The 27,903-nt window shown below is 55.8% G+C and overlaps 1 protein-coding gene across 2 annotated transcripts in view; it reads left to right on the top strand.

The window, feature by feature from the left end:
- Positions 1 to 27,903, top strand: part of BTBD2 (BTB domain containing 2) — a 30,764-nt gene extending 2,861 nt beyond the window's left edge. The window contains exons 2-10 of one of the 2 annotated variants that reach the window (XM_055103306.2): positions 15,814 to 15,933; positions 19,387 to 19,543; positions 20,510 to 20,689; positions 21,749 to 21,854; positions 22,375 to 22,572; positions 24,828 to 25,020; positions 26,111 to 26,198; positions 26,388 to 26,534; positions 26,713 to 27,903. In XM_055103306.2, coding sequence (XP_054959281.2) covers positions 15,814 to 15,933; positions 19,387 to 19,543; positions 20,510 to 20,689; positions 21,749 to 21,854; positions 22,375 to 22,572; positions 24,828 to 25,020; positions 26,111 to 26,198; positions 26,388 to 26,534; positions 26,713 to 26,874 — 1,351 coding nt within the window. In that variant the 3' untranslated portion in view covers positions 26,875 to 27,903. The remainder of the gene's footprint in view (positions 1 to 15,813; positions 15,934 to 19,386; positions 19,544 to 20,509; positions 20,690 to 21,748; positions 21,855 to 22,374; positions 22,573 to 24,827; positions 25,021 to 26,110; positions 26,199 to 26,387; positions 26,535 to 26,712) is intronic. The other variant, XM_055103305.2, reaches the window with a different exon arrangement.

The following is a 27,903-nucleotide window of genomic DNA, read 5'->3' as shown; positions in this document are numbered from 1 at the left end:
ACCGGCTGACCTTGGGACATGTATGCGATTGCCCTTGAGGGACCGCTGGCTCGGTTGCAAAGTGGGGAAGATGGAGGCAGGACAAGGACCCCTTGGAGAAAAGTAGGTGAGGGGTCTGCCCCCGGGGGGCTCAGGAGAGGGCAATGAGGCCCAGCGGGAGATAGCAGCAAGGTAAGGTGGGCGGGCCTGGGACAGCGGACCCTCGACATGCGGGGTTAGGGGCGTGGACCCCCACTCAGCTCAAATCTGAGTACAACTTTTGACTCCCACGAACTTAACTAGGAATGGCTTCTCGCTGACCGGAGGCCTTGTGAGGACACTTGGTCAATGCACACCCGCTTCCTGTTCTCACAATAACAGAGGCTGGAGACCAGAAAATACATTCAGAAAAGTCTAAGGGGCCGGGTGCGGGGGCGCACGCCTGGAATCCCAGCACTTGGGGAGGCCGAGGCGGGCAGATCATGAGGTCAGGAGATCGAGACCAGCCTGGTCAACACGGTGAAACCCTGTCTCTACAAAAATAAAAATTAGCCGGGCGTGGTGGCGCACGCCTGTAATCCCAGCTACTCAGGAGGCTGAGACAGGAGAATCTCGTGAACCCAGGAGGTGGAGGTTGCAGGGAACCGAGATTGCGCCATTGCACTCCAGCCCAGGCGACACAGTGACACTCCATCTCAAAAAAAATAAAGGACAGGCTGGGCGCGGTGGCTCACGCCTGTAATCCCAGCACTTTGGGAGGCTGAGGCGGGCGAATCATGAGGTCAGGAGTTTGAGACCATCCTGGCCAACGTGGTGAAACACCGTCTCTACTAAAAATACAAAAAATTAGCCGGGTGTGGTGGTGCACAACTGTAGTCCCAGCTACTTGGGAGGCTGAGGCAGGAGAATCACTTGAACCCGGGAGGCAGAGGTTGCAGTGAGCCGAGGTTGCGCCACTGCACTCCAGCCTGGGCGACAGAGCAAGACTCTGTCTCAAAAAAAAAAAAAGGGAAAAAAAATAAAAGGAGAAATCCTGTTTGCTGTTCACACAGTGGAGGTGGCCATGATGAAGGCCTGTGTCCTTGTGTTCATATTGAGGGCTGAGGAGCAGGAGCAGGAGGGTGGGTCTGTCTCCGGGGTGGCAGAGGTGGAAGGGGAGGCAGGAGAGGCTGGCACTGTCGGGGCAACCTTTATTGAAAAAATTCACATATGAGTGGACCCGTGCAGTTCAAGCCTGCTTTGTTCAAAGGTCATCTGTGTTTCCTTAGCATTTCAGGAGGGCTGAAAATGGAGAGGGGGCACTCACCTGGTCCAGAACGACCCCCTGAGCAAGTGATGTTGATGGAGAGTGCAGTGCCCCAGGCTCAGGGATGGAAGGCCCAGAGCCCAGAGGGGCTGGGCAGGTGGGAGCCATGGCAAGGCCGGAGCAGGAGGAGTGAGGGAGGCCCCGTGGCCTAGCGTGACCAGATCCGCATTGAGGGTGGAACGCGCCGTGGACGGGCCCAGGAGCGAGGCTGGGGAGTAGCAGCTGCAGACTCCAGGCAGGAGACAGCGGGGGGCTTGGTGGGGACGGCAGAAGTGAGGGGTAGAGGATGCAGGTCCTCTTTGGAGGAAGCGAGTTCCTGTGGCCAGGAGAGGAGGCAGCTTGGCAGGTGAGGGCGTGGGGGGCTGTGGTGGGGGTCCCCAGACTTCTGGCTGGAGCATCACAAGCCAGGACAGGCTCAGGAGGGACAAGTACTGGCTTGGATGTGTTGGCGGGACCTGGGGCTGAGAGGTCCGCAGAGCAGTGTGTCCCAAGTGCTTTGTGCCTCAGTTTCCATGATTGAAACAAGGTCACTCAGACACGTCTGTCCTGGGGCTGTGGGAACAAACGGACCCGATGCGTTGCTGACAGCCGCAGGCCACACAGCAGAGAGAAAACAGCAGCTGAGGCCAGGCGCAGTGGCTCACGCCTATCATCCCAGCACTTCGGGAGGCCGAGATGGGCAGACATCTGAGGTCAGGGGTTCGAGACCAGCCTGGCCATCGTGGCAAAACCCCGTCTCTACTAGAAATACACAAATAAGCTGGGCGCGGTGGCACGCACCTGTAATCCCAGCTACTCAGAGGCTGAGGCAGGAGGATGGCTTGAATCCGGAAGGCAGAAATTGCAGTGAGCCAAGATTGCGCCACTGCACTCCAGCCTGGGTGACAGGGCGAGACTCCGTCTCAAAAAAAAAAAAAAAAAGGTGGGGGGATGTCGGGACGAACTGGGGGTGCTGGGATAAAGTCGAGTTCACCGATGAGCAGAGAGGGGCCGGGCCTTGCCAGCTGTGAGGAGAGCAAGTGGCCTGGGCTTGGGCCTGGTCCCTGGCGGGGGTGCAGGGTGAGCTGAGACATGGCAGAGAGGAGGCTGGGAGCAGGCCTTGGTGGTGGCCCCAGTGTCTGGACCGTCGCGCAGGGGTCGGCGTTTGTGCTGGGGAGGAGGCCAGGGGTTGCACGTGGCTTCTGGGCTGTTCCCCCGTCCTGGATGGGCACCCGTCCATCTCAGCGCGCTGGAGCCTGGCACACAGTAGGCACGCAGTGATTGTGCATTGAATGATCTGTGGGAATTAAACATCTGATTCTCTCATGGGGCTTGAAGGGAGAACTGAAGATCTCCAGGGTTGCACTTTTGTAGATGTGCACATTGGCTGGTCCCATGAACTTAGTATCTAAAATACCTTTTTTTTTTTTTTTTTGAGACGGAGTCTCGCTCTGTTGCCCAGGCTGGAGTCCAGTGGCGCGATCTTGGCTCACTGCAAGCTCCGCCTCCCAGGTTCACGCCATTCTCCTGCCTCAGCCTCCCGAGTAGCTGGGACTACAGGTGCCCGCCACCACACCTGGCTAATTGTTTGTATTTTTTAGTAGAGATGGGGTTTCACCGTGTTAGCCAGGCTAGTCTCAAACTCCTGACCTCAGGTGATCCGCCCACCTCGGCCTCCCAAAGTGCTGGGATTACAGGCGTGAGCCACTGCACCTGGCCTCCCCTACTTTTTTGTTTTTTTGAGACAGAATCTTGCTCTATTGCCCAGGCTGGGGTACAGTGGCGTGCTCTCTGCACGCTGCAGCCTTCAGCTCCCTGGCTCAAGCAATTCTCCTGTCTCAGCCTTCTGAGTAGCTGGGATTACAGGTGTGCGCCACCACGCCCAGCTAATTTTTGTATTTTTAGTAGAGACAGTATTTCCGTCATGTTGCCCAGGGTGATGGTGAACTCCTGAGCTCAGGTGATCCACCCACCTCGGCCTCCCAAAGTGCTGGGATTCCAGGTGTGAGCCACCGCGCCCAGCCTAACGTATCTTTATTCACTCTATCATGGAACTGTCAGCATTGTAGCGAGGTCTAGAAGTAGAACAATCTGGCTGGGTGTGGTGGCTCACGCCTGTAATCCCAGCACTTTGGGAGGCCGAGTCAGGCGGATCACGAGGTCAGGAATTTGAGACCAGCCTGGACAACATGGTGAAACCCCGTCTCTACTAAAAATACAAAAAATTAGCCTGGTGTGGCGGTGGGCACCTGTAATCCCAGCTACTCGGGAGGCTGAGGCAGGAGAATTGCTTGAACCTGGGAGGCGGAGGTTGCAGTGAGCCGATATCACGCCACCACACTCCAACCTGGGTGACAGACTGAGACTCCACCTCAAAAAAGAAGAAAAAAAAAACCCACAAAAATTAGCCGGGCGTGGTGGCGCGTGCCTGTAACCCCAGCTACTGGGGAGGCTGAGGCAGGATAATCGTTTGAACCTGGGAGGCGGAGGTTGCAGTGAGCCAGGATTGTGCCACTGCACTTCAGCCTGGGTGACAAAGCGAGACTGTGTCTTGGAAAAAAAAAAAAAAAGAACAGTGTGTTCTGGGGTCTCACATTTCATTGACTGCTTTGTGAGTCCTTGTTCCCATAACACATTGTTTGATGATTGCTGCTTTGTGGTATGTTTTGAGAACTGCTCACCAAATTCTTCCCAACTTTATTCTTTGTGAAGACTTTTCAGGCTGAGTGCAGTGGCTCACATCTGTAATCCCAGCACTTTGGGAGGCTGAGGTGGGAGGATCACTTGACCCCAGGAGTTCGAGACCAGTCTGGCCAATATAGCGAGACCTCATTACTTGGACATGGTGGTGTGTGCCTGTGGTCCCTGCTACTCAGGAGGCTCGGGTAGGAGGATCGCCTGAGCCTGGGAGGTTGCCGCTGCAGTGAGCCATGATCCTACCACTGCACTCCATCCTGGGCGATAGAGTGAGACTCTGTCTCTAAAAAAAAAAAAAAAAAAAAAAAAGCCGGGCACAGTGGCTCACGCCTGTAATCCCAGCATTTTGGGAGGCCGAGGCGGGCAGATCACCTGAGATCAGGAGTTCGAGATCAACTTGGCCAATATAGTGAAACTCTGTCTGTATTAAAAATACAAAAATTACCCAGACATGGTGGCTTGCACCTGCTGCTTGAGAGGCTGAGGCAGGAGAATCGCTTAAACCTGGGTGGCAGAGGTTGTGGTGATCTGAGATCACACAACTGCGCTCCAGCTTGGGCAACACAGCGAGACTCCACCTAAAAAAAAAAAAGAGTGGGTGCAGTGGCTCACCCCTGTAATCCCAGCACTTTGGGAGGCTGAGGCAGGGGGATCACCTGAGGTCAGGAGTTTGAGAGCAGCCTGGCAAACATAGTGAAACCTTGTCTCTACTAAAAATACAAAGTTAGCCAGGCATGGTGGCAGGTGCCTGTAATCCCAGCTACTCGGGAGGTTGAGGCAGGAGAATTGCTTGAACCTGGGAGGTGGAGGTTGCAGTGAGTTGAGATTGTGCTGCTGCACTCCAGCCTGGGCAAAAAGAGTAAAATTCTGCCTCAAAAAAAAAAGAAAAAAAAAAAAAGACTTTCTCAGCTGGTCTGACACATTTACTCTTCTAGAATCAGTCACCCACATCCACCCATCTGTCCACCCTACAGATACTCACTGAAATACAATCCTGGCTACAGGAGGTGAATATGACAGAAAAACATCTCCTTCCTTATGGAACTTATATTCTGTGTTTTATTTTATTATTATTATTTTTTGAGACAGAGTCTCACTCCGTTGCCCCGGCTGAAGTGCAGTGGCATGATCTTGGCTCACTGCAAAGCTCTGCCTCCTGGGTTCCCGGCAGTTCTCTTGCCTCAGCCTCCCGAGTAGCTGGGATTACAGGTGTGCACCACCACACCCGGCTAATTTTTGTATTTTTAGAGACGGGGTTTCGCCATTTTGGCCGGGCTGGTCTCAAACTCCTGACCTCAGGCTATCCCCGGCCTCCCAAAGTACTGGGATTACAGGCGTGAGCTACCGCCCCTGGCCTAAGGCGGGAAGATCTTTTGAAGCCAAGAGTTTGGTAGCAGTGTGGGCAACATAGTGAGACCTTGCCTGTGTGTAAAACAAAACCAAAACAGATAAAAGACACAGGTGCCAGCAAATTCACGTGAAGGGTCAGATAGTAAATATTTTTGGCAGGCCATACTGTCTCAGTTGCAGCTACTTAATTCTGCCATAGCAGCACAAAAAGCCATAAATCAACAACATGTAACTGAGCAAGAATAGCTGTGTTCTAATAAAACTTTATTGGCCGGGTGCGGTGGCTTACACCTGTAATCCTGGCACTTTGGGAGGCCGAGGCAGGAGTATCACCTCAGGTCAGGAATTCAAGACCAGCCTGGCCAACATGGTGATACTCCGTCTCTACTAAAAATACAAAAAGTGGCCGGGCGCAGTGGCTTACGCCTGTAATCCCAGCACTTTGGGAGGCCGAGGCAGGTGGATCATGAGGTCAGGAGTTCGAGACCAGCCTGGCCAAGATGGTGAAACCCCATCTCTACTAAATATACAAAAATTAGCCGGGCGTGGTGGCGGGCGCCTGTAATCCCAGCTGCTTGGGAGGCTGAGGCAGGAGAATTGCTTGAACCTGGGCAGCAGAGGTTGCAGGGAGCCGAGATCGCGTCACTGCACTCCAGCCTGGGCGATAGAGTGAGACCGTCTCAAAAAAATAAAAAATAAAAAAATTAGCTGGGCATGGTGGTGAGCACCTGTAATCCCAGCTACTTAGGAGGCTGAGGCAGGAGAATCGCTTGAATCTGGGAGGAGGAGGTTGCAGTGAGCTGAGGTAGTGCCAGTGCAGGCCAGCCTGGTCAACAAGAGTGAAACTGTCTCAGAAAAAAAAAAAAACTTAATTCACAAAAACAAGTGGTGGGCCAGATTCACTCTAAGGGCCATAGTTTGCCAGCCCTGGGCTAACGGTGCCTGATGATCTTGAGAATCAGTTCGTCAAGTGATAAAGGAATTTACTAAGGAGATTGTTCTTTCTAAGGACATAAAGTTGGGTGATTTTTCTTTTTTTTTTTTTTTTTGAGACGGAGTCTCGCTCTGTCGCCCAGGCTGGAGTGCAGTGGCACAGTGTCAGCTCACTGCAAGCTCCGCTTCCTGGGTTCAAGTGATTCTCCTGCCTCAGCCTCCCGAGTAGCTGGCATATTTACTTTTATCTGGTTTGAACTGTTTCTTCCTGAAGCCTTATTAGGTTTAACAGTTTTTCTGTGGTCTTGTGCTCTGCAGTAGAGTATCCTGTAGTAACCGGGATGGTTTGGATCTGTGCTGTCCAATACTAGGCACTCATGTGCCAGTACGGACTACAGATGTGGACAGTGTGACCGAGGAGTTGAATGTTGAATTCAGCTGAATTTGGATATAGATTTAAATAGCCATGTGTGGCTAGTATTGACCCCTTGGACTCTTAGACTTTTTAAAAATTAAAATTTTTTTTTTTTTAGAGACAGGGTCTCACTCTGTCACCCACACTGGAGTTCAGTGGCTCGATCATAGCTCACTGCAGCCTCCAGCTTCTGGGCTCAAACAGTCCTCCCACCTTAGCCTCCCAAGTAGCTGGGACTATAGACATGCACCACTATGCTCGGCTGATTTTTTTCTGTTTAGTAGAGATGGGGTCTGCTGTGTTGCTCAGGCTGGTCTTGAACTTGTGGGTTCAGGTGATCCTCCCAACTTGGCCTCCCAAAGCACTGGGATTACAGGTGTGAGCCACTGCTTTGGCTAAAAAATAATTTTTATTTTTTATTTTTTGAGACGGAGTTTTGCTCTTGTTCCCAGGCTGGAGTGCGATGGTGTGATCTTGGTTCACTGCAACCTCTGCCTCCCGGCTTCAAGCAATTCTCCTGTCTCAGCCTCCTGAGTAGCTGGGATTACAGGCTCCAGCCACTGCACCTGCCTAAGTTTTGTATTTTTAGGAGAGACGGGGTTTCATCCTATTGGTCAGGCTGGTCTCGAACTCCTGACCTCAGGTGATCCACCCGCCTCGGCCTCCCAAAGTGCTGGGATGACAGGCATGAGCCACTGCGCCTGGCTAAAAAATAATTTTAAAAACTAGCCAGGCATGGTGGTGCATGCCCTAGTCCTGGATACTCAGGAGGCTGAGGTGAGAGGATCACTTGAGCCCAGGAAGTCAAGGCTGCAGTGAGCTGTGATCATAGCACTGCACTCCAGCCTGGGTGACAGAGTGAGACCCTGCCTCAAAAAAGAAAATGTTAAATGTCAGGGTCATTCCACTCCGAGGCATTTATCCAGGAGAAGGAGAATCTATGTCCTCACACAGCCTCGTGCGTGAATGCCCAGAGCAGCATGATTCACAGTACCTCAAAACCGGAAAACCCGCAGACCAGCCAGTGAGTGCAGAAACAAACCGCGCTTCACAGATTCCATGGAATTTGGCAGTCAAAAGAATTCCTGGCCGGGCGCAGTGGCTCACGCCTGTAATCCCAGCACTTTGGGAGGCCGAGACAGGCAGATCACGAGGTCAGGAGATAGAGACCATCCTGACTAACACGGTGAAACCCCATCTCTACTAAAAATACAAAAAAATTAGCCAGGCGTGGTGGTGGGCGCCTGTAGTCCCAGCTACTCGGGAGGCTGAGGGAGGAGAATCACTTGAACTTGGGAGACGGGTTGCAGTGAACCGAGATGGCACCACTGCACTCCAGCCTGGGTGACAGAGCAAGACTCCATCTAAAAAAAAAAAATAATTTTTTGTTTGTAGAGATGGGGTCTTTCTATGTTGCCGAGGCTGGTCTCAAACTCCTGGGCTCAAGTGATCCTCCTGCCCCGGCCTCCTGAAGTCCTGGGATTACAGGCATGAGCCACTGCTCCTGGCCTGATTTTATTTTCGACTCGGGGTATATATGAAGGTTTGTTATGTGAACCCTGAATATCTGAGACAGGTCTCAGTCAATTTAGAAAGTTTATTTTGCCTGGCCGGGGGCGGTGGCTCACGCCTGTAATCCCAGCACTTCGGGAGGCCGAGGTGGGCGGATCACCTGAGGTCGGGAGTTGGAGACCAGCCTGAACAACATGGAGAAACCCCATCTCTACTAAAAATGCAAAATTAGCTGGGCGTGGTGATGCATGCCTGTAATCCCAGCTACTCGGGAGGCTGAGGCAGGAGAATTGCTTGCACCCGGGAGGCAGATTTTGTGATTTTGTGGTGAGCTGAGATCATGCCATTGCACTCCAGCCTAGGCAACACGAGTGAAACTCCACCTCAAAAAAAAAAAAAAAAAGTTTATTCTGCCAACATTAAGGACGTGTGCCTGTGACACAGCCTCAGGAGGTCCTGACGGTATGTTCCCAAGGTGGGCGGGGCACAGGTTGGTTTTATACGTGTTAGGGGGACATGAGACATCAATCAATATATGTAAAATGAACATTGGTTCAGTCCAGAAAGGGGGGAAACTCTTAGCTGGGAGGGGCTTCCAGGTCATAGGTAAGAAACAGACCATTGCATTGAGTTTCTGATGAGCCTTTCCAAAGGCAGCAATCAGATACACATTTGTCTCGGTGAGCAGAGGGATGGCTGAGTTCTCTCTGTCCTTTGTCTGCAAGGAATTTCCTTGTGGACAGATTGGGAGGGAGGTGTGTAGCTTTTTTATCTTGGTAGCTGTCTTTTTAAGGAATAGAACAGAAGGCTGGTTTGCCCTAAGCGGTTCCAGCTTGATTTTTCCCTTTGCAGTAGTGATTTTGGGGTCCAGAGATTCCTTTTTCTTTTCTTTTTTCTTTTCTTTTCTTTCTCTTTCTTTTTTTTTTTTTTCTTTGACGGAGTTTCATTTTTGTTGCCCAGGCTGGAGTGCAATGGCGTGATCTCAGCTCACCACAACCTCCGCCTCCCGGGTTCAAGCGATTCTTCTCCTGCCTCAGCCTCCCGAGTAGCTGGGATTACAGGCATGCATCACCACACCCGGCTAATTTTGTATTTTTAGTAGAGACGGGAGTTCTCCGTGTTGGTCAGGCTGGTCTTGAACTCCCAACCTCATGTGATCACCTGCCTTGGCCTCCCATAGTGCTGGGATTACAGGCGTGAGCCACCGCACCTGGGCCTTTTTTGTTTGTTTGAGACGGAGTCTTGCCCTGTCGCCCAGGCTCGAGTGCAATGATGCAATCTTGGCTCACTGCGACCTCCACCTCCTGGGTTCAAGCAAGTCTCTTGCCTCAGCCTCCCGAGTAGCTGGGATTACAGGTGCACGCCACCATGCCTGGCTAATTTTTGTACTTTTTTTTAGCAGAGACGGGGTTTTACCATTTTGGCCAGGCTGGTCTTGAACTCCCGACCTTGTGATCTGCCTGCCTTGGCCTCCCAAAGTGCTGGGATTACAGGGGTGAGCCACTGCACCCAGCCTGTGGGCGGCTAATTTTTAAACTTTTCATAGAAAAACAGGCAAGGCGGAGTCTTGCTACATTGCTCAGGCTGATCTTCAGCTCTTGGGCTAAAACGATCCTCCTGCCTTGGCCTCCCAAAGTGGCGTCTTTCTTTTGATGTTGACGTAGCCACTCCAGCTCTCATGGTTTCTGTTTGGATATAAAGGAAAATCTGTTTTTACTCCTCATAGGAGTTCTGGCACTGTGTGTGGGTTTTCCACAGCAAGTGATTCCTCATCTTGTAGATACAAACTGGGCATACTACAATTTTTTTTTCTTTTTTTTTTTTTTGAGACGGAGTCTTGCTCTGTCGCCCAGGCTGGAGTGCAGTGGCGCAATCTCGGCTCACTGCAAGCTCCGCCTCCTGGGTTCACACCATTCTCCTGCCTCAGCCTCCCGAGTAGCTGGGACTACAGGCGCCCGCCACCACGCCCGGCTAATTTTTTGTATTTTTTTTTTGGTATTTTTAGTAGAGATGGGGTTTCACCGTGTTAGCCAGGATGGTCTCGATCTCCTGACCTCATGATCCACCCGCCTCGGCCTCCCAAAGTGCTGGGATTACAGGCATGAGCCCCTGTGCCCGGTGGCATCCTACAATTTAACTCAACCCTCACACCCACCATCCAGAGTGAGCACAGACCCCACAGGTGGTCAGCTGAGCCCCGTGCCACCCACGTCAGATGCCTGTTGCAGGGGCGAGTCCCCAGGTGACCCACACTTCTCTCTGACTAAAATCAGGAGTCCCACATCTCCGTCCTTGAGCTTGATAATTAGCCATAACAGCTCACAGAACTTTGAGAAATACAGTTATTAGTCTGCCTGTAATCACAGCGCTTTGGGCAGCTGAACTGGGAGGATCGCTTGAGCCCAGGGGTTTGAGACCAGCCTGGGCAACATAGCGAGACCCCGTCTGTACAAAACATTTAACAGTTAGCTGGGCATTGTGGCTTGTGTGTGTGTTCCCAGCTACCGGGAGGCTGAGGTGGGAGAATTGCTTGAGTCCAGGAGGTTGAGGCTGCAGTGAGCTATGATCGTGCCACTGCACTCCAGCCTGGGTGACAGATTGAGACCACACCTGTATAAACTAAAAATAAAAATGAAATAAAAATTAAGATTTAATAAAGGACATGTCTTCCAGGCGTGGGGGCTCACACCTGCAATCCCAGCACTTTGGGAGACGGAGGCGGGCGGATCATCTGACGTCAGGAGTTCGAGACCACCCTGTCCAACATGGTGAAACCCCATCTCTACTAAAAAAATACACAAATTAGCCACGCATGGTGGTGCTATGTCTGTAATCCCAGCTACTCGGGAGGCTGAAGCAGGAGGCTCACTGGAACTCGGGAGGCGGAGGTTGCAGTGAGCCAAGATTGTGCCACTGCACTCCAGCCTGGGCGGCAGAGCGAGACTCCATCTCAAAACAGAAAAACAGCAAGGACATCTTGCAGCCAGATGAAGAGGTTCACATGTCCAGAGGGTATCGGAGCACCTGCACCTGTGTCCTGTGGGCTCGGGACGGCCACCCTCGTGGCACGTGGACAAAGTCACCAGCTTGGAGGCTCAGCCCTGTGGTTTAAGGCCCTTCATGGACGTTGCATTGCGTAGATTACATCACGGAATCATTGGCCCTTTGTGCACCACACAATTCTTTCGGTCTTTAACCTGTTTTCTTTTCTTTTTGAGATGGAGTCTCAGGCTTGTAGCCCAGGCTGCAGTGCAGTGGTACGATCTCAGCTCACTGCGACCTCCGCCTCCAGGGTTCAAGCAATTCTCCTGCCTCAGCCTCCTGAGTATCTGGGATTACAGGTGCCACCACGCCCGGCTAATATTTTGTATTTTTAGTAGAGACGGGGTTTCACCGTGTTAGCCAGGATGGTCTTGATCTCCTGACCTCGTGATCCACTGCCTCGGCCCCCCAAAGTGCTGGGATTACAGGTGTGAGCCACCGTGCCCGGTGCCTCCTGGGTTCTAAGTGATTCTCCTGCCTCAGCCTCCTGAGTAGCTGGGACTACAGGTGTCCACCACCACACCTGGCTGATTTTTGTATTTTTCATAGAGACAGGGTTTCACCATGTTGGCCAGGCTGGTCTCGAACTCCTGATCTTAGGTGAGCCGCCCGCCTCAGCCTCCCAAAGTGCTGTGATGACAGGCGTGAGCCACTGTGCCCGTCCCCCATCCTTTCTGTCTCTGAATCTGAGGACTCTGGGGACCTCCTAGGAGTGGATCACACAGGATTTGTCCTTCTGTGCCTGGCGTCTGTCATAGAGCGCGACGTCTTCAAGGCGCATCTGCACCGGGTCCTGCATCAGAGCCTCGTTCCTGTTTGTGGCTGGGTCGTGTTCCGGTGCGTGGGTGGTCGCACCGTGTCTGTCAATGGACACTGGTTGTTTCCCCCGTTCGGAGTTGGGAATCATGCTGCTGTGAGCAATTGTGGATGTGTTTTTGTGTGGCCGTGTGTTCTCGATTTGTTTGGAAGGGGAAGGGGTTACAGATACATGAAGGGGGGAAGGGCCGGGAGTGGGGCTGGGGACTCACGGTGGGCAGAGGAGGCAGTAGCGGTGCCCAGGGGTCGAATCCTGAAGGCCCATGCGGGTGTCTCCAGGGAGGGGCTCGGTGTTGGAGGAGCCCCTGCCTTGGGGACCGGCAGAGCTGCCTGGGGACCCGCCCATGTCAGAGGTGCTCCCTGATTCCAAACTGCATGGACGGCCCACGCCGGGCCCACTTGAGTGCCTCCTGCTTTCTGCTTTTGAACCCTCCTCAAAGGTTTTCCCCACAGGAGACTAAGATACATTTTTAAATCAAGAAAGAGAAGTCCCACGCACAGGTACTCTATTTCTGGAACATCGTGTGGGAGGGGAGCGTTTGTCCTGGGGCACCAGCTGTGGGTGATGGTGGCGCAGGGCCCTGAGGCCTGGGCCCCTGAGGACGCGGCCAGGAGGGCAGACGGGCGGGCGGCAGTCCCAATGCCCACACACTGGGAGGTCAAACTCAGTGGGTTCATCCTCTGCCAGTCCCGGAGCCCAGGACCGTGGATCAAGGCGTCCCAGGGCGGCCCTCCCTCTGGAGGCTCAAGGGAGGATCCTTCTGCCCCACCCAGCTTCTGGGGACTCCAGACGTCCTTGGCCTGTGGCCGCATCGCTCCAGTCCCTGCTTCATGCGGCCGCCCACTCTGTTTCTTTTTTCTTTTGTTTTTTTTTTTTGAGATGGAGTCTTTAGTCTTGCTCTGTCACCCAAGCAGGAGTGCAATGGCGTGATCTTGGCTCACTGCAACCTCCACCTCCCAGGTTCAAGCGATTCTCCTGCCTCAGCCTCCTGAGTAGCTGGGATTACAGGCGCCCACCACCACGCCCAGCTAATTTTTGTATTTTTAGTAGAGACGGGGTTTCACCATGTTGGCCAGGCTGGTCTCCCAACTCCTGACCCCAGGTGATTTGCCTGCCTTGGCCTCCCAAAGTGGTGGGATTACAGGCGTGAGCCACTGCACCCGGCCTTTTTTTTTTTTTTTTTTTTTTTTTGAGACAGAGTCTTTCTCTGTTGCCCAGGCTGGAGTGCAGTGGTGCAATCTCGGCTCACTGCAAGCTCCGCCTCCTGGGTTCACGCCATTCTCCTTCCTCAGCCTCCCCAGTAGCTGGGACTACAGGCGCCTGCCACCAGGCCGGCTAATTTTTTGTATTTTTAGTAGAGACGGGGTTTCACCATGTTAGCCAGGATGGTCTCGATCTCCTGACCTCGTGATCCGCCCATCTCGGCCTCCCAAAGTGCTGGGATTACAGGCATGAGCCACAAAGCCTGGCCTTTTTTTTTTTTTTTTTTTTTTTTTTTTTTTTGAGACAGGGTCTTGTTCTGTCACCCAGGCTGGAGTGCAGTGGCGCAGTCCTGGCTCTCTGAAGCCTTGACCTCCTGGGCTTAAGCAGTCCTCCTGCCTCAGCCTCCTGAGTCGCTAGGATTGCAGTTGCTCACCACGATGCCTGGCTAATTTTCAATGTTTTTGTAGAGATGGGGTCTCACTATGTTGCCCAGGCTGGTCTCAAACTCCTGGGCTCAAGCGATCCTCCCGCCTTGGTCTCCCACATGCTGGGATGACAGGTGTGGGCCACTTTCCCCCGCCTGTTTCTCCTTCTTCCAAGAACACCAGCCACTGGTTAGGGCCAGCCTTCCCCGGCGCCTTCGTCCTGACTCATGGAGTTAGCACCGGCCTGTTTCCGCCGGACCTGGCATTCCGAGGTTCGGGGCGGATGTGGACGCTGTGGTCGGGGCCCATGTGGAAGCCACTGCGTTGGTCTCTGACCTGACTCTCGGGCGCAGTCAAGCCCTGGGCTGGACCGGATGGGCTGAGGGCCTGCGGGGGTCGGGGGGGCGCGTGTGGTGGGAGGAGAGCGAAGAGCTTCTCCTCGGAAGACGGGGGCTTTCCCGGGAGCTGTGTGGAGGTCGCCCAGCCAGGCCTGGAGGTTCAGCTGTGCAGGAGTGAGAAGCAGGTCCCATCCGTGCGGAGCCACCTGCAGCTCTGGAGCTTTCCGGGCGTGGGGAGGCTGTTGAGAGCCGGCACTTGCTGTGGTGGGAGACTTGGAAGGGGACAGGTGGGGAAGAGGTGACGCAGGGACCGCAACGTCCTGGGGCAGGTGCTCCGCCGCGCGCAGGCCGAGCGTCTATGATCCCACTTCGCGAGCGTCTATGAACCCACCCCACCAGCGTCTATGAACGCGCCCCGCAAGTGTCTGTGCCCCTGCTGAGTGTCCGGGACCCCCCTATGCTGTGTGTGCTCTCAGCCCCCTGGGAGGCCATCGTGTGGGCAGGCCCTGGGGACTGTACATGGACAGCACAGAGTGGCGTCTTGAGCCTGGGAGCCGTGGAGTTCTCCCCACCCCATACAGACCTGGCCAAACGCGGGTTCATAGCCGGCTCTTGGGGAGGCTAGGGAGGCACCAGCAGCCTTTCTGTGCCCACCGCACCCTCCTGCCTGTTGCGATATCGAAGATCTGAGCCACTGAGTGGGCCCCATAGGCAGCCTGAGCTTCACACGGGGCAGAACCCCCAGCGTCCTCACAGCCACCGCTTTCCCAGCTGGGGCCACCCCTGCTGCCTCCTAACGCTCCTCCCACGCTCCTGCTGTTCCTGGGCCTCCATGCCCTTCCTCATGGACGTGGCGGCTCAGATGACCCCACAGGGCTTCCCTGGGCCTTGCGTTCCTGATGGGACCACGCTCCTCTCTCTTCTCTCACTCAGTGGGGGCTGTTCGGCCATTTGGTCCTCGTCTGTCTCCCTCAGTGAGGCCAGGCCCTGTGCCTGTAGCTGACTCCCTGGGAAAGCTTGTGCTGATGAGGGAATGCGTGAGCAGGAGAGTGATAGAGGGTAGACGAGTGTGAATGAATGAGTGAATAATGAGACTAAGTGGATGAGTGCATGTGGGAATGAACGAATGTGTGTGTGTGAATGGGTGAGTGAATGAGTGTGCGATGAATGAGAAAGTGAATGAATGAATGCATGTGTCATAAATGAGCAAGTGAATGCATGCCCACGGGAATGAATCAGTGGATCAATGAATGCATGTGTGGATGAATGAATGAGTGCATGTGTATGAGTGAGTGAATGTACATGGAAATTTAATGAATGAATATGTGAATGAATGAGTGAATGAACGCCTGCGTGAATGAATGCATGTGAATGAGCGAGTGAATGCATGCATGAATGAACGTATGTGTGAATGCATGCATGAATGTATGTGTGAATGCATGTGTGAATGAATGCATGTGTGAACGCATGTGTGAATGAACACGTGTGAATAAATGTACGCATATGGGAATGAGTGAATGAGTGCGTGCCTGACGCCTGGAAGGAAAGAGGATGGTGAGGGCTGGCAGAGCATGAGGCCCTGTGTGGCCCAGGGCATGGTCCTAGCCCTGTCTGTCCTTGCCGTGGGTCCGTCTGCATCACCCTCCTGCTGTCCCAGGCCCCTTCCAGAAGCCTCTGCCATCGGGGGGCCTGGTACATACCTGCTGGAGGCTGGCAGGGAGCCCTAGTGGGGTGGTCACCCAGGATACCGGGCAGGCCCTCCCGGCCGTGGGGTGGCGGCCACGGGGTTAACCAGGGCCTCCTCTCTCCCGTACCAGGTTCGTGCTGGCCGTGGGCAGCGCCGTCTTTGATGCCATGTTCAACGGGGGAATGGCCACAACATCCACGGAGATTGAGCTGCCCGACGTGGAACCCGCTGCCTTCCTCGCACTGCTCAAGTAATGCTTCCGGATGCTTCCTGCTGGGGAGCTGGGCCTGGGGAGGGGGACCTCAGAGAACGTAGACCCTGTCTGACACCAGCTTAGAGGCCCTGGCTTGGTGGAGATTTCTAGAACGTTCCTGTGCAGTGAGGGGTTCCAGAGGCACTTTTTTTTTTCTTTTTGAGATGGAGTCTCGCTCTGTTGCCCAGGCTGGAGTGCAGTGCCGTGATCTTGGCTCACTGCAACCTCAGTCTTCCAGGTTCAAGTGATTTTCCTGCCTCAACCTCCTAAGTAACTGGGACTACAGGCTCGTGCCACCATGCCCGGCTAATTTTTTTGTATTTTTAGTAGAGATGGGGTTTCACTGTGTTAGTCAGGATGGTCTCGATCTGACATCATGATCCACCCACCTCAGCCTCCCAAAGTGCTGGGATTACAAGCCTGAGCCACTGCGCCCAGCCCAGAGGCACCCTTTTTATTTTATATTTTTTAGACGTAGTCTTGCTCTGTTGCCCAGGATGGAGTGCAGTGGTGTGATCTCAGCTCATTGAGACCTCCGCCTTCCTGGTTCAAGTGATTCTCCTGCCTCAGCCTCCTGAGTACCTGGGATTACAGGTGTTCACCACCACACCCAGCTCATTTTTGTGTTTTTCAGTAGAGACAGCGTTTCTCTGTGTTGGCCTGGCTGGTCTCAGACTCCTGGCCTCAGGTGATCCGTCCGCCTCAGCCTCCCAAAGTGCTGGGATTACAGGCATGAGCCACTGTGTCCAGCCAGTTCCCTGCTTTTATTTTTCTTTTCTTTCTTTTTTTTTTTTTTTTTTTTTTTTGGCAGTTTTGCTCCTGTTGCCCAAGCTGGAGTACACAAACAAAAAATAACAACGACAAAAAAAAAAAAAAAAAAAAAAAAAAGGAAACATCAGTGAAAGAAATTTAAAAAGACACAAATAAATGGAAACACATCCCATGTCCATGGATTGAAGAGAATATTGTTAAGAAGTCCACACAACCCACTGCGATCTGCAGTCAGTATAATCCTATCAGAATTACTGCTTTTTGCAAAAATAGAAAAACTATCCTAGAATTCATATGGAATCCCAAGGGACCCTGAATAGCCACAATGATCTTGAAAAAGAACAAAGTTGGAGGGCTCATACTTTCTGATTTCAAAACTCACTGCAAAGCTACAATCATCAAAACAGTGTGGTACTGGCATAAGGACAGAACATGGGGACCAATGGAATGGAACAGAGAGCTCAGAAATAAATACCTTTGCACATAGGGTTAAATAATTTTTGCAAGGGTGCCAAGGCCATTCAACAGAAAAGAGAGTTTAACAAATAGCACAGGCACAACTAGAAATACACATGCAGAAGAATGAAGTTAGACCCTTACCTTACTGTATATAAAAATTAACTCAAATAGATCAAAGTCCAGGCTGGGCACGGTGGCTTACGCCTGTAATCCCAGTACTTTGGGAGGCTGAGATGGGCGGATCATGAGATCAGGAGATTGAGACCATGCTGGCTAACATGGTGAAACCTCATCTCTATTAAAAATAGAAAAAATAAATAAAAAATAAAAAAATTAGCCGGGCATGGTGGCGGACGCCCGTAGTCCCAGCTACTTGGGAGGCTGAGGCAGGAGAATGGCATGAACCCGGGAGGTGGAGGTTGCAGTGGACCGAGATCATGCCACTGCACTCCAGCCTGGGCGACAGAGCGAGACTCTGTCTCGAAAAAAAAAAATAGATCAAAGTCCAAAATGTAAGATCTAGACCTGTAAAATACTTAGAAGAATCCAAAGTGGCCAGGCGCAGTGGCTCAGGCCTGTAATCCCAGCACTTTGGGAGGCCGACGTGGGTGGATCATGAGGTCAGGAGATCGAGACCATCCTGGCTAACACGGTGAAACCCCATCTCTACTAAAAATACAAAAAAAAAAATAGCTGGGCATGGTGGCAGGCACCTGTAGTCCCAGCTACTCAGCAGGCTGAGGCAGGAGAATGGTGTGAACCCAGGTGGCAGAGCTTGCAGTGAGCTGAGGTCATGCCACTGCACTCCAGCTTGGGCAACAGAGCAAGACTCCCTCTCAAAAAAAAAAAAAAAAAAAAAGAATCCAAAGTATGGCTAGGCGCGGTGGCTCACACCTGTAATCCCAGCACTTTGGGAGGCTGAGGTGGGTGGATCACCTGAGGTCAGGAGTTGGAGACCAGCCTGGGCAACATGGCAAAACCCCATCTCTACAAACATACAAAAATTAGCTGGGCATGGTAGCAGGCACCTGTAACCTCAGCTACTCAGGAAGCTGAGGCAGGAGAATCGCTTGAACCTGGGAGGCAGAGGTTTTAGTAAACCAAGATTGCGCCACTGCACTCCAGCTTGGGCGACAGAGCGAGACTCTGTCTCAACAACAAAAAAAGAAAAACCAGAATCAAATCTTCATGACATTGGGTTTGACCATGATTACTTGGATATGACACCAAAGACACAGCCAAGAAAAGAATAAACAAAGACATTGGACTTAGGGAAAATGTTAAAAATGTATACCTCAAAGGACAATACCGGCAGAGTGGAAATGCCACCCACAGGCTGGGAGAGAAAAAAAATATTTTTTTATTTTTTGAGATGGAGTAGCGCTCTGGCACCATGGCAGGAGTGCAGTGGTACGATCCTGGCTCACTGCAACCTCTGCCTCCCGGGTTCAAGTGATTCTCCCGCATCAGCCTCCTGAGTACCTGGGACTACAGGCAAACGCCACCACGCCTGGCTAATTTTTGTAATTTTAGTAGAGACCCGGTTTCATCATGTTGGCCAGGATGGTCTCGATCTCCTGATCTCATGATCCGCCTGCCTCAGCCTCCCAAAGTGCTGGGATTACAGGCGTGAACCGCCAGGCCCAGCCTGTGCTTCTATTTTTGATCGGCCCAACTTCTGATCTGTATTCAGTGTGGTGTGGGCCCCTCGGTGGCATCGTGTTCAGTGTTGTGTGGGCCCCTTGCTGGCAGGTGGTAATAGCGTCCATGATTATCCATGATCCTAATTAGCGTGTTGGGTTCTGTGATCCACCCAGAAGTGGTTGAGGTTTTCGGTGGTGCCCGAGGTGGGGAACCAACAGTTCCTCATGGAAAAGGCGCCCAAGGAGGAGACACCCAGCTCCCAGTGCCCTCTCCTGAGGCATCCCGGGCAGAACAAGACAGGCCGTATAGACGCTTCCGGGTGTGTGCTGTGTAGATGGGTTCAGCCTCTTGCTCGTTTTCATGGGTGACCGCCTTGCCAAGTCGTGTCCCTATGTCAGAGGGCAACGGACAGGGGCTAATTCTGGAAGGTTCCTCGGGGAACCTGATGTGGGTGTTTGGGTCCTGCCAGCTCAAGGGCCGGTGGCCGAGTCTAACGGTCTGAGTGGTCCCCTGACGCTCTCCCCTGGGGACGGGCATGGCGGTCCCACCTCACGGCCACCCGCGTTGCTTCTGCAGGTTTCTCTACTCGGACGAGGTGCAGATCGGCCCGGAGACGGTGATGACCACGCTATACACCGCCAAGAAGTACGCGGTGCCAGCGCTCGAGGCCCATTGCGTGGAGTTCCTGAAGAAGAACCTGCGAGCCGACAACGCCTTCATGCTGCTCACGCAGGTGGGCGGGGCCGGTACGAGGCGGGGGCGGGGCCAGGCCTGGCTGGAGGCGGGGCAGGGGTGGGGCGGACCGAGGCTGGAGGTGGAGGCGGGGCCGGGGGCGGGCCCGGGAGGCAGCGGGCTCCTGCCTGGTAGTAAAATGTGTTTTGGGCCGGGCGTGGTTGCTCACGCCTGTAATCCCGGCACTTTGGGAGGCTGAGGCGGGCAGATCACCTGAGCTCAGGCGTTCCAGACCAGCCTGGTCAACATGGCGAAATCCTGTCTCTACTAAAAACACAAAAAAGAGCCGGGCATGGTGGCGGGCACCTGTAATTCCAGCTACTTGGGAGGCTGAGGCAGGAGAATTGCATGAACCCGGGAAGTGGAGGCTGCAGTGAGCCGAGATCGCACCACTGCACTCCAGCGTGCATGACAGAACGAGACTCCACCTGAAAAAAAAAAAAATGTGTTTTGGACTTTTCTGTGATACTTCAAAAAATTATTGGAAGGGTGCGGTGGCTCACGCCTGTAACCCCAGCACTTTGGGAGGCCAAGTAGGGAGGACTGCTTGAGGCCCGGAGTTCTAGACCAGCCTAGGCAACATAGAGAGACCCCGTTTCTACAAAAAATAAAAAAAAGATTCAGGCCGGGCACTGTGGTTCATGCCTGTAATCCCAGCATTTTGGGAGGCTGAGACAGGCAGATCACCAGAGGTCAGGAGTTTGAGACCAGCCTGGCCAACATGGTGAAACCTCATCTCTACTAAAAAAAAAATTTCATAAATTAGCCAAGCACGCTGGTGCATGTCTGGAATCTCAGCTACTTGGGGACCAAAGCAGGAAGATTGCCTGAGCCCGGGAGGTTGAGGCTGCAGTGAGTGGAGATGGCGCCACTGCACTCCAGCCTGAGTGACAGAGTGAGACCTTGTCTCTAAAAAAAAAGTAAAATAATTTTTTTTTTTTGAGACGGGGTTTCTCTTGTTGCCCAGGCTGGAGTGCAATGGCACGATCTCAGCTCACTGCAACCTCCGCCTCCAGCGTTCAAGCGATTCTCCTGCCTCAGCCTCCACAGTAGCTGGGATTACAGGCCCCCACCACCGCGCCTGGCTAAAAAAAAAGAAAAAAAAAAACCAGAGAGAACTTTCTCTCTCTCTCTAAGGAAATGTCAGGTAGACAGAGCAGGGCCAGGGATCTCAGGGGACCCCAGTTGGGCTCTCTGCAGCCCAAAGGGCGGGGGCTGGGGAGGTCGTGCAGGCCAGGGAGGCTGAGAGGAGGACGTGGGGCCAGGACGGGTGAATGGCCGCTTGGGAGCCGTGAGCTCCTGGTCGGGGGTGGAGGGTGGCCAGAGGGGACAGCGGCACTGGGTCCTCCAATGGGCTTTGGGGGTCCAGCATCCTGGAAAGGACCCAGAACCTTCTCCCCCTCCATCCTGGCAGGTCAGATGCAGGGGATCCTGGACTCCCACAGGGAGGGGTTTCTTGTCTGGGTCATCTGGTCGCCTTGCCGGAGAGGCCTCTGCCTGACCTGAGAGGAGGCTGGAGCTCACTCCCCGGGCTTCATCTTGTGGCTGCCTCAGCCTCCCTGCCCCTAAAACCACTGCGAACCCACCTGAGAGGTGTCCTCGGGAGGATGCCCGCAGAAAGGCCTGCCCGGGTCCCTGCTGGCATAGGCCCTTCCAGCACCTTCCACTAACTAAGCCTCTGTTTCCCTAAGAGCACAGGCGACCTCCAGCTCTGTCACCTGACTGTCAGAAGTCATGTCTGCTGTTTGTCTTGGGATGGAGCTGCCAGGGACATGGCCCCTCCCACCACAAGTGGCCAAGGGCATGTTGTGGTCAGGAAGCTTCACCGGTCGACCCCGGCCACCTCACCTCTGCCTGCCACTCGGGGTCCTGGGCCCTGCTGCCCGCCGAGTGCAGCTGCAACGCCCCTTTTGCCTAAAGCAGCAGGCCCTGCCGACAGGGACCTGAGCATCTTTTTCTTCCTTCCTTGGCCTCTGAGGTCCTGAGAGGGAGCTCCCCAACTCTCCCGCCCCAGTCAGCGGTCACAGGGGAGTCTCTGGGCCCACAGCAGGGCTGGCCTGGTAGCTGAGACCCTGGTGGCTCCTGGCCACGCTCAGGAAGGCCTGTGTGGTCAGGGCTGCATTTGAGCCAGCCCCACACTGGGGATCTGCCGAGGGCTGGGTGCTGATGTCCCCGCCCCGCACCCCCCGTCGATGTCTCTTGCCAGGCGCGACTCTTCGATGAGCCACAGCTGGCCAGCCTGTGCCTGGAGAACATCGACAAAAACACTGCAGACGCCATCACCGCAGAGGGCTTCACCGACATTGACCTGGGTAAGGGCCCAGGAGCCCAGGTGTGGGAATCCCAGCGGGGCCTCGGCGGGAGGGTCCGGGGATTGACAGTGGGAGCTTTGGGCCTGGGGGTTCCCTGGGGGAGCTGCACAGGTGAGCTGGGGCCTCACCACTTGCAGCAGGTTAGGAGCTTGGGTCCTAGCACAGCCCCAGGGGAGTCCGGGGCCTTGGCCGGGAGGCCACAGGCCAGAGCCCACCATCCCAGCTGATGGTGACCATCTCGTCCTCCGATGGTCCGTAGTTTTGACTTTGCTGTTGAACAGCTTTTGTCAAAGCTACTCAAGTCTGTCCTTGTGGCTTAAAAACCACAGCCGAGGAAAATGAAGGGGCGTGGTCTTGTGTTGATAAAGCTTTATTTATAAACACACGCACAGGGCCAGATTTGGGCCACAGGCCGTAGTTGCCAGCCCGGCTTTAACTGCTGGTCCTCACAGTCTCACTGCCTCCTGCAGGGTGGGCATGTGGGTGTCGTGTTCACGCAGCCCCTTCCTCCACCCCACAGACACGCTGGTGGCTGTCCTGGAGCGTGACACACTGGGCATCCGTGAGGTGCGGCTGTTCAACGCCGTTGTCCGCTGGTCCGAGGCCGAGTGTCAGCGGCAGCAGCTGCAGGTGACGCCGGAGAACAGGCGGAAGGTTCTGGGCAAGGCCCTGGGCCTCATTCGCTTCCCGCTCATGACCATCGAGGAGTTCGCCGCAGGTAACAGAGCTCGGGACCAGGGGCTGGTTTGGGAGGGGAGTGGCACACAGGTGGGCATCTGGGTACCGAGGATACTGCCAAGTTCACTGCAGAAAGCCTGGCAGATGCCTGGAGTATACAGATGGGAAGAAACCTGGCTTGTGAGGACGCGTCCACGGGGCCATCTGTTAGCCCCGGCCCGGCTCTGTCCCCACCGTGCGCATTGCCAGACCCCGCCTCTCGTGTCTGTCCAGCTGTTTTGGTGGCATCTTCCCAGGAGGGAAGGGAGTCCCCATCTCGGGCCCTTGTGCTACCTGCTGGTGCAGGTACCAGTGTCCGTGACGAGCTCAGGAGGGCTCTGACATGGCCGGGGTGGCTGTCATGTGCCCGAGTGGGCCTTGGGGTCCCCTGCTGCAGGGCCTGGGCTCCAGGGTGACGTGAAGGGGCAGCGCTAACGATGCCTCCTGCCCTCATGTGGCTGCTCACTGCCTGACGCCATCCAGCTCTGGAGCAAAACAGGCCTGGAACTTTCCAGAAGGGGCTGGGACAGAGCCCTGGGGCTGGTGCACGCTCGCCGGCTGGCCTTCCCCAGGTCCACGCGGCCCCTGCTCTTGCTTAGCTGAAGGTCGCCAGATTTAGCAGCAGGGTCTCTGTCGCCCAGGCTGAGTGCAGTGGTACAATCGCAGCTCACGGCAGCCTCGACCTCCTGGGCTCAAGTGATCCTCCTGCTTCAGACTCCGGAGTAGCTGGGATCACAGGTGCCACCACCACACAAGGCTTATATTTGTATTTTTTTGTGGGGACAGGGTCTTGCTATGTCACCTGGGCTGGTCATGAACTGGGCTCCAGCCATCCTCCCATCTCGGCCTCACAAAGTGCTGGGATTATGGACATGGGCCACCGAGCCTGGCTAGATACATACTTCTTAAAAATACAACTGTTGATCAGCTGGGTGTGGTGGCTCATGCCTGTAATCCCAGCTACCCGGGAGGCTGAGGCAGGAGAATCACTTGAACCCAGGAGGTGGAGGTTGTGATGAGCCGAGATCGCGCCACTGCACTCCAGCCTGGGCAACAAGAGTGAAACTCCATTTAAAATAACAAAATATATACAATTGTTGGCCAGGCTGGGTCACTCACTCCTGTAATCCCAGCACTTTGGGAGGCCCAAGATGGGGGGAATCACTTGAGGTCAAAACAGGGTGAAACCCCCTCTCTACTAAAAATACAAGATTAGCTGGGCATGGTGGCGCATGCCTGTAAAGCCAGCTATGCTGGAGGCTGAGGCAGGAGAATTGCTTGAACCCTGGAGACGGATGTTGCGGTGAGCTGAGATTACGCCACTGCACTCTAGCCTGGGGGACAAGAGCGAAACTCCGTCTCAAAAAAAAAAAAAAAAAAATTAACATTGTTTATTGAGTTTTGATACTCAGTCTTCCTGATTCACTTAACCCATAATGGTCTGTTTCTCACCAGTTATTAAACTGTGTCTGCCTTGGGCTGGCTTGCAGCTGAGCGATGCAGAGTTGAGCCCACCTTGGTTGATGAGTGATTAGGTCTCAGGCAGGGCTGCTCTCATTAGAGCAGAGGGTACTCACCGTGTCCCGGCACTCCTGGGGGTGGATGGTGGACCCCCAATTCTGCCCCTCCTGGCCTCCCCTCCCTGCCCAGAGCCCCTTCACATCCCATGCACGGTCCCTCCGCCTGTCACATCTCTGCACCGGGATTAAGAGCCTGGCTCTTGGAGCCTGCCTGGGTCCGCTAGCCATCATCCCTGGGGGTGTAAGTGCTTGGGAAGGTGGCTGCCTAGGGCCCACCATGGAGAGGAACCCCCAGACTGCTTCTGGAAGCCAGGGCTGCAGCCTGGGGGGGGGTACAGGCCTAGCAGGGAGCCACAGTGACCCCTCCCAGCCAATGGCCCTGAGAGAACAGGCAGTGGAGCCCCCCACCACCACCCACAGTGAAGTGACGGGTGGTCCCTACAGTGGGGCCAGACCCTGAGACATCACCCCTGAGTGAGTGCATCTGTCAGACCCTGAGGCATCGCTCCTGAGTGAGCGTATCTGTCGGCCTCTGGTCTGTGCCCTGGGACCTCTCCCTAAAAGCCCAGGCAGCAGGGGCCATGGCTGGTGGCTAGTCCCCCGGGGAGGGGCTGCCCAGGTCCCTGCACCTTGAAAGTCCGACGCAGACATCTTAGGGGGAAGGAGCGTGTCCTCCCAGGCACTCGGGGTCCTGGGGTGCAGCCCGGCCCTCCCCCACACCCTCCCTGTGCTGCAGGCCCCGCACAGTCGGGCATCCTGGTGGACCGCGAGGTGGTCAGCCTCTTCCTGCACTTCACCGTCAACCCCAAGCCACGAGTGGAGTTCATTGACCGGCCCCGCTGCTGCCTGCGTGGGAAGGAGTGCAGCATCAACCGCTTCCAGCAGGTGGAGAGTCGCTGGGGCTACAGCGGGACCAGTGACCGCATCAGGTGGGGCTTGGGGTGCAGGTGGGGGGGTCCGGACATGGGGGTGGAGGACTCGGGGATGACGGAGACGGGGGGCCGGGCATGGGGGTGGAGGACTCAGGGATGATGTAGGTGGGGGGAGGCAGGCATGGGGGTGGAGGACTCAGGGATGATGTAGGTGGGGGGAGGCAGGCATGGGGGTGGAGGACTCAGGGATGATGGGGGGGGGCGCCGGGCATGGGGGTGGAGAACTCAGGGATAATGGAGATGGGGGGGGGCCGGGCATGGGGGTGGAGGACTCAGGGATGATGAAGACGCGGGGGGGGGGACGCCGGGCACGGGGGTGGAGGACTCGGGGATGATGAAGACGGGGGGGGCCGGGCATGGGGGTGGAGGACTCGGGGATGATGGAGACGGGGGGGCACCGGGCATGGGGGTGGAGGACTCGGGGATGATGGAGACGGGGGGGGGCCGGGCATGGGGGTGGAGGACTCGGGGATGATGGAGACGGGGGGGGCCAGGCATGGGGGTGGAGGACTCAGGGATGATGGAGACGGGGTGGGGGCGCCGGGCATGGGGGTGGAGGACTCGGGGATGATGGAGACGGGGGGGCGCCGGGCATGGGGGTGGAGGACTCGGGGATGATGAAGACGGGGGGGGGGCCGGGCATGGGGGTGGAGGACTCGGGGATGATGGAGACGGGGGGGGGGGCCAGGCATGGGGGTGGAGGACTCAGGGATGATGGAGACGGGGTGGGGGCGCCGGGCATGGGGGTGGAGGACTCAGGGATGATGTAGGTGGGGGGGAGGCAGGCATGGGGGTGGAGAACTCAGGGATAATGGAGGGGGGCCGCCAGGCATGGGGTTGGAGGACTCGGGGATGATGGAGACGGTGGGGGGGGCCAGGCATGGGGGTGGAGGACTCGGGGATGATGAAGATGGGGGGGGCGCCGGGCATGGGGGTGGAGAGCCCAGGGATGATGGGGGGGGCGCCGGGCATGGGGGTGGAGGACTCAGGGACGATGGAGGGGACTGGGCATGGGGGTGGGCTCGCCCCAGCTCACCTTAGGCTATCCCTGGGTATCCACACTGCCGCCTGTCATCTGCCACGGCAGGTTCTCAGTCAACAAGCGCATCTTCGTGGTGGGATTTGGGCTGTATGGATCCATCCACGGGCCCACCGACTACCAAGTGAACATCCAGGTACCAGCCCCAAGCCTCATCCCCAGGCCCCACTCAGGCCCATGTCCTCTCTCCACCTCCATGGAACCCTGGCTGAACCCCCGGCCCTGGTCCCTGCGCTGCCCCCACTCTGGGCAGGTGGGCTGGGCCTCGAGGGGTCCCCGTCGGCCCTCCCCAGGCCTGAGCCTCCCACTTCCCACCTCCTCGCAGATTATTCACACCGACAGCAACACCGTCTTGGGCCAGAACGACACGGGCTTCAGCTGCGACGGCTCAGCCAGCACCTTCCGCGTCATGTTCAAGGAGCCGGTGGAGGTGCTGCCCAACGTCAACTACACGGCCTGCGCCACGCTCAAGGTGCGCCGCCGGGGACGGGTCCCTCCGTGGGAGTCTCTGGCCCATCCTGAAGCCACCAGGGCACAGCACACACTCTCCAGAGGCAGCCACCCTGGCCCAGTCGGGGCCTTGCCCTGTCCACACCTGGGGCATCCCAGCCTGGTGGTCCTTGACCTCACTGTACCCTTATTCCCTACAGGGCCCAGACTCCCACTATGGCACCAAAGGCCTCCGCAAGGTGACACACGAGTCGCCCACCACGGGCGCCAAGACCTGCTTCACCTTTTGCTACGCGGCCGGGAACAACAATGGCACATCCGTGGAGGACGGCCAGATCCCCGAGGTCATCTTCTACACCTAGGCTGCCCGACACCGACACCGCCACCGCCCTCCCTCCATGGGGACAGCCGCAGCCCCAGGCCATCATCCACTGCTGGGGCCTCCCCACCACGCGGTGCCAGGCCCAATGTCCCCCGGGCCACCTGTCCACTCCACGCCATCTTTCTCAGCATCAGGAAGGGGTTGCCGTGTGTTCACCACGAGTGCGGCTGCTGGATCAGGGCAGCCGGGGAGGTGGCCGGGCCAGTGGCCAGGCCCTGTGGAGACGATCCCTCAGGACTAGGGACAGGGCTGTGCCGGCCTGGGCCAGGGCCCACGGACCCGCAGCTCAGGGCGCCTGCCCACGTCGTCTGCCGGCGGTGCGTGGCGGGTGTCCCTCGCGTCTCTTAACTGCACATTGCAATGCATTTGCGATTCCCATTTCTCTGCTAGGAGCCAGCCTGGGTGGCGCCGCTCCCAGAGCCGTGGGTCCCAGACCTTGCGTTCCTTTCGTTCCTGTCCGTTTATCAGGACACGGGCCCCACCTGTCACGTGCCCGAGGCCACCCAAGCCCAGCTGCCTGGATGCCAGCTTGAGTTCTGCGCACGTGGGATTCAGTGTGGGGACGGCCCCCGCCGGATAGGCCTAGCCCTGGCCCAGGTGGTGAGCGGTTTGCAGTGTCCGTTCTCATCCACCTGATGGGCCCAGATAAAGGCCCCCGCTGTCCAGCCTCCCTGGACGGCCCTCGCGGTCCCTGCAGCCCAAGATGGGACTCAGACCCTGTGCCCCAGAGCTCCCCTGCCGCAGAATGGGGCCCCAGCCGGCCCCGACCGCGTCCAGGAGCACTGCTCGCCTGTACATACTGTTGCCCTAGCCCACCTGGTGCCGCGCGAGCCACCCCCAGGTGCTGGGGGCACAGCCCCTCCCCACCCCGGCCACGCCCCCACCCACCCCACGTGTTTCTGCCCTGTGACTCCTGGAACCTGCGTCCTCCCCAAAGCCATGGGAGGGGTGTCCTCCTCAGACCATGCCCCCAGATAATTTTTTTAAATAAAGAAACAAAGGCACCTGC

Source organism: Pan paniscus, chromosome 20 (assembly GCF_029289425.2).
Source record: "Pan paniscus chromosome 20, NHGRI_mPanPan1-v2.0_pri, whole genome shotgun sequence".
Taxonomy (NCBI): Eukaryota; Metazoa; Chordata; class Mammalia; order Primates; family Hominidae; genus Pan; species Pan paniscus.
Note: the sequence above shows the minus strand (reverse complement) of the source record. Positions and strands in the feature narration are given on the sequence as shown.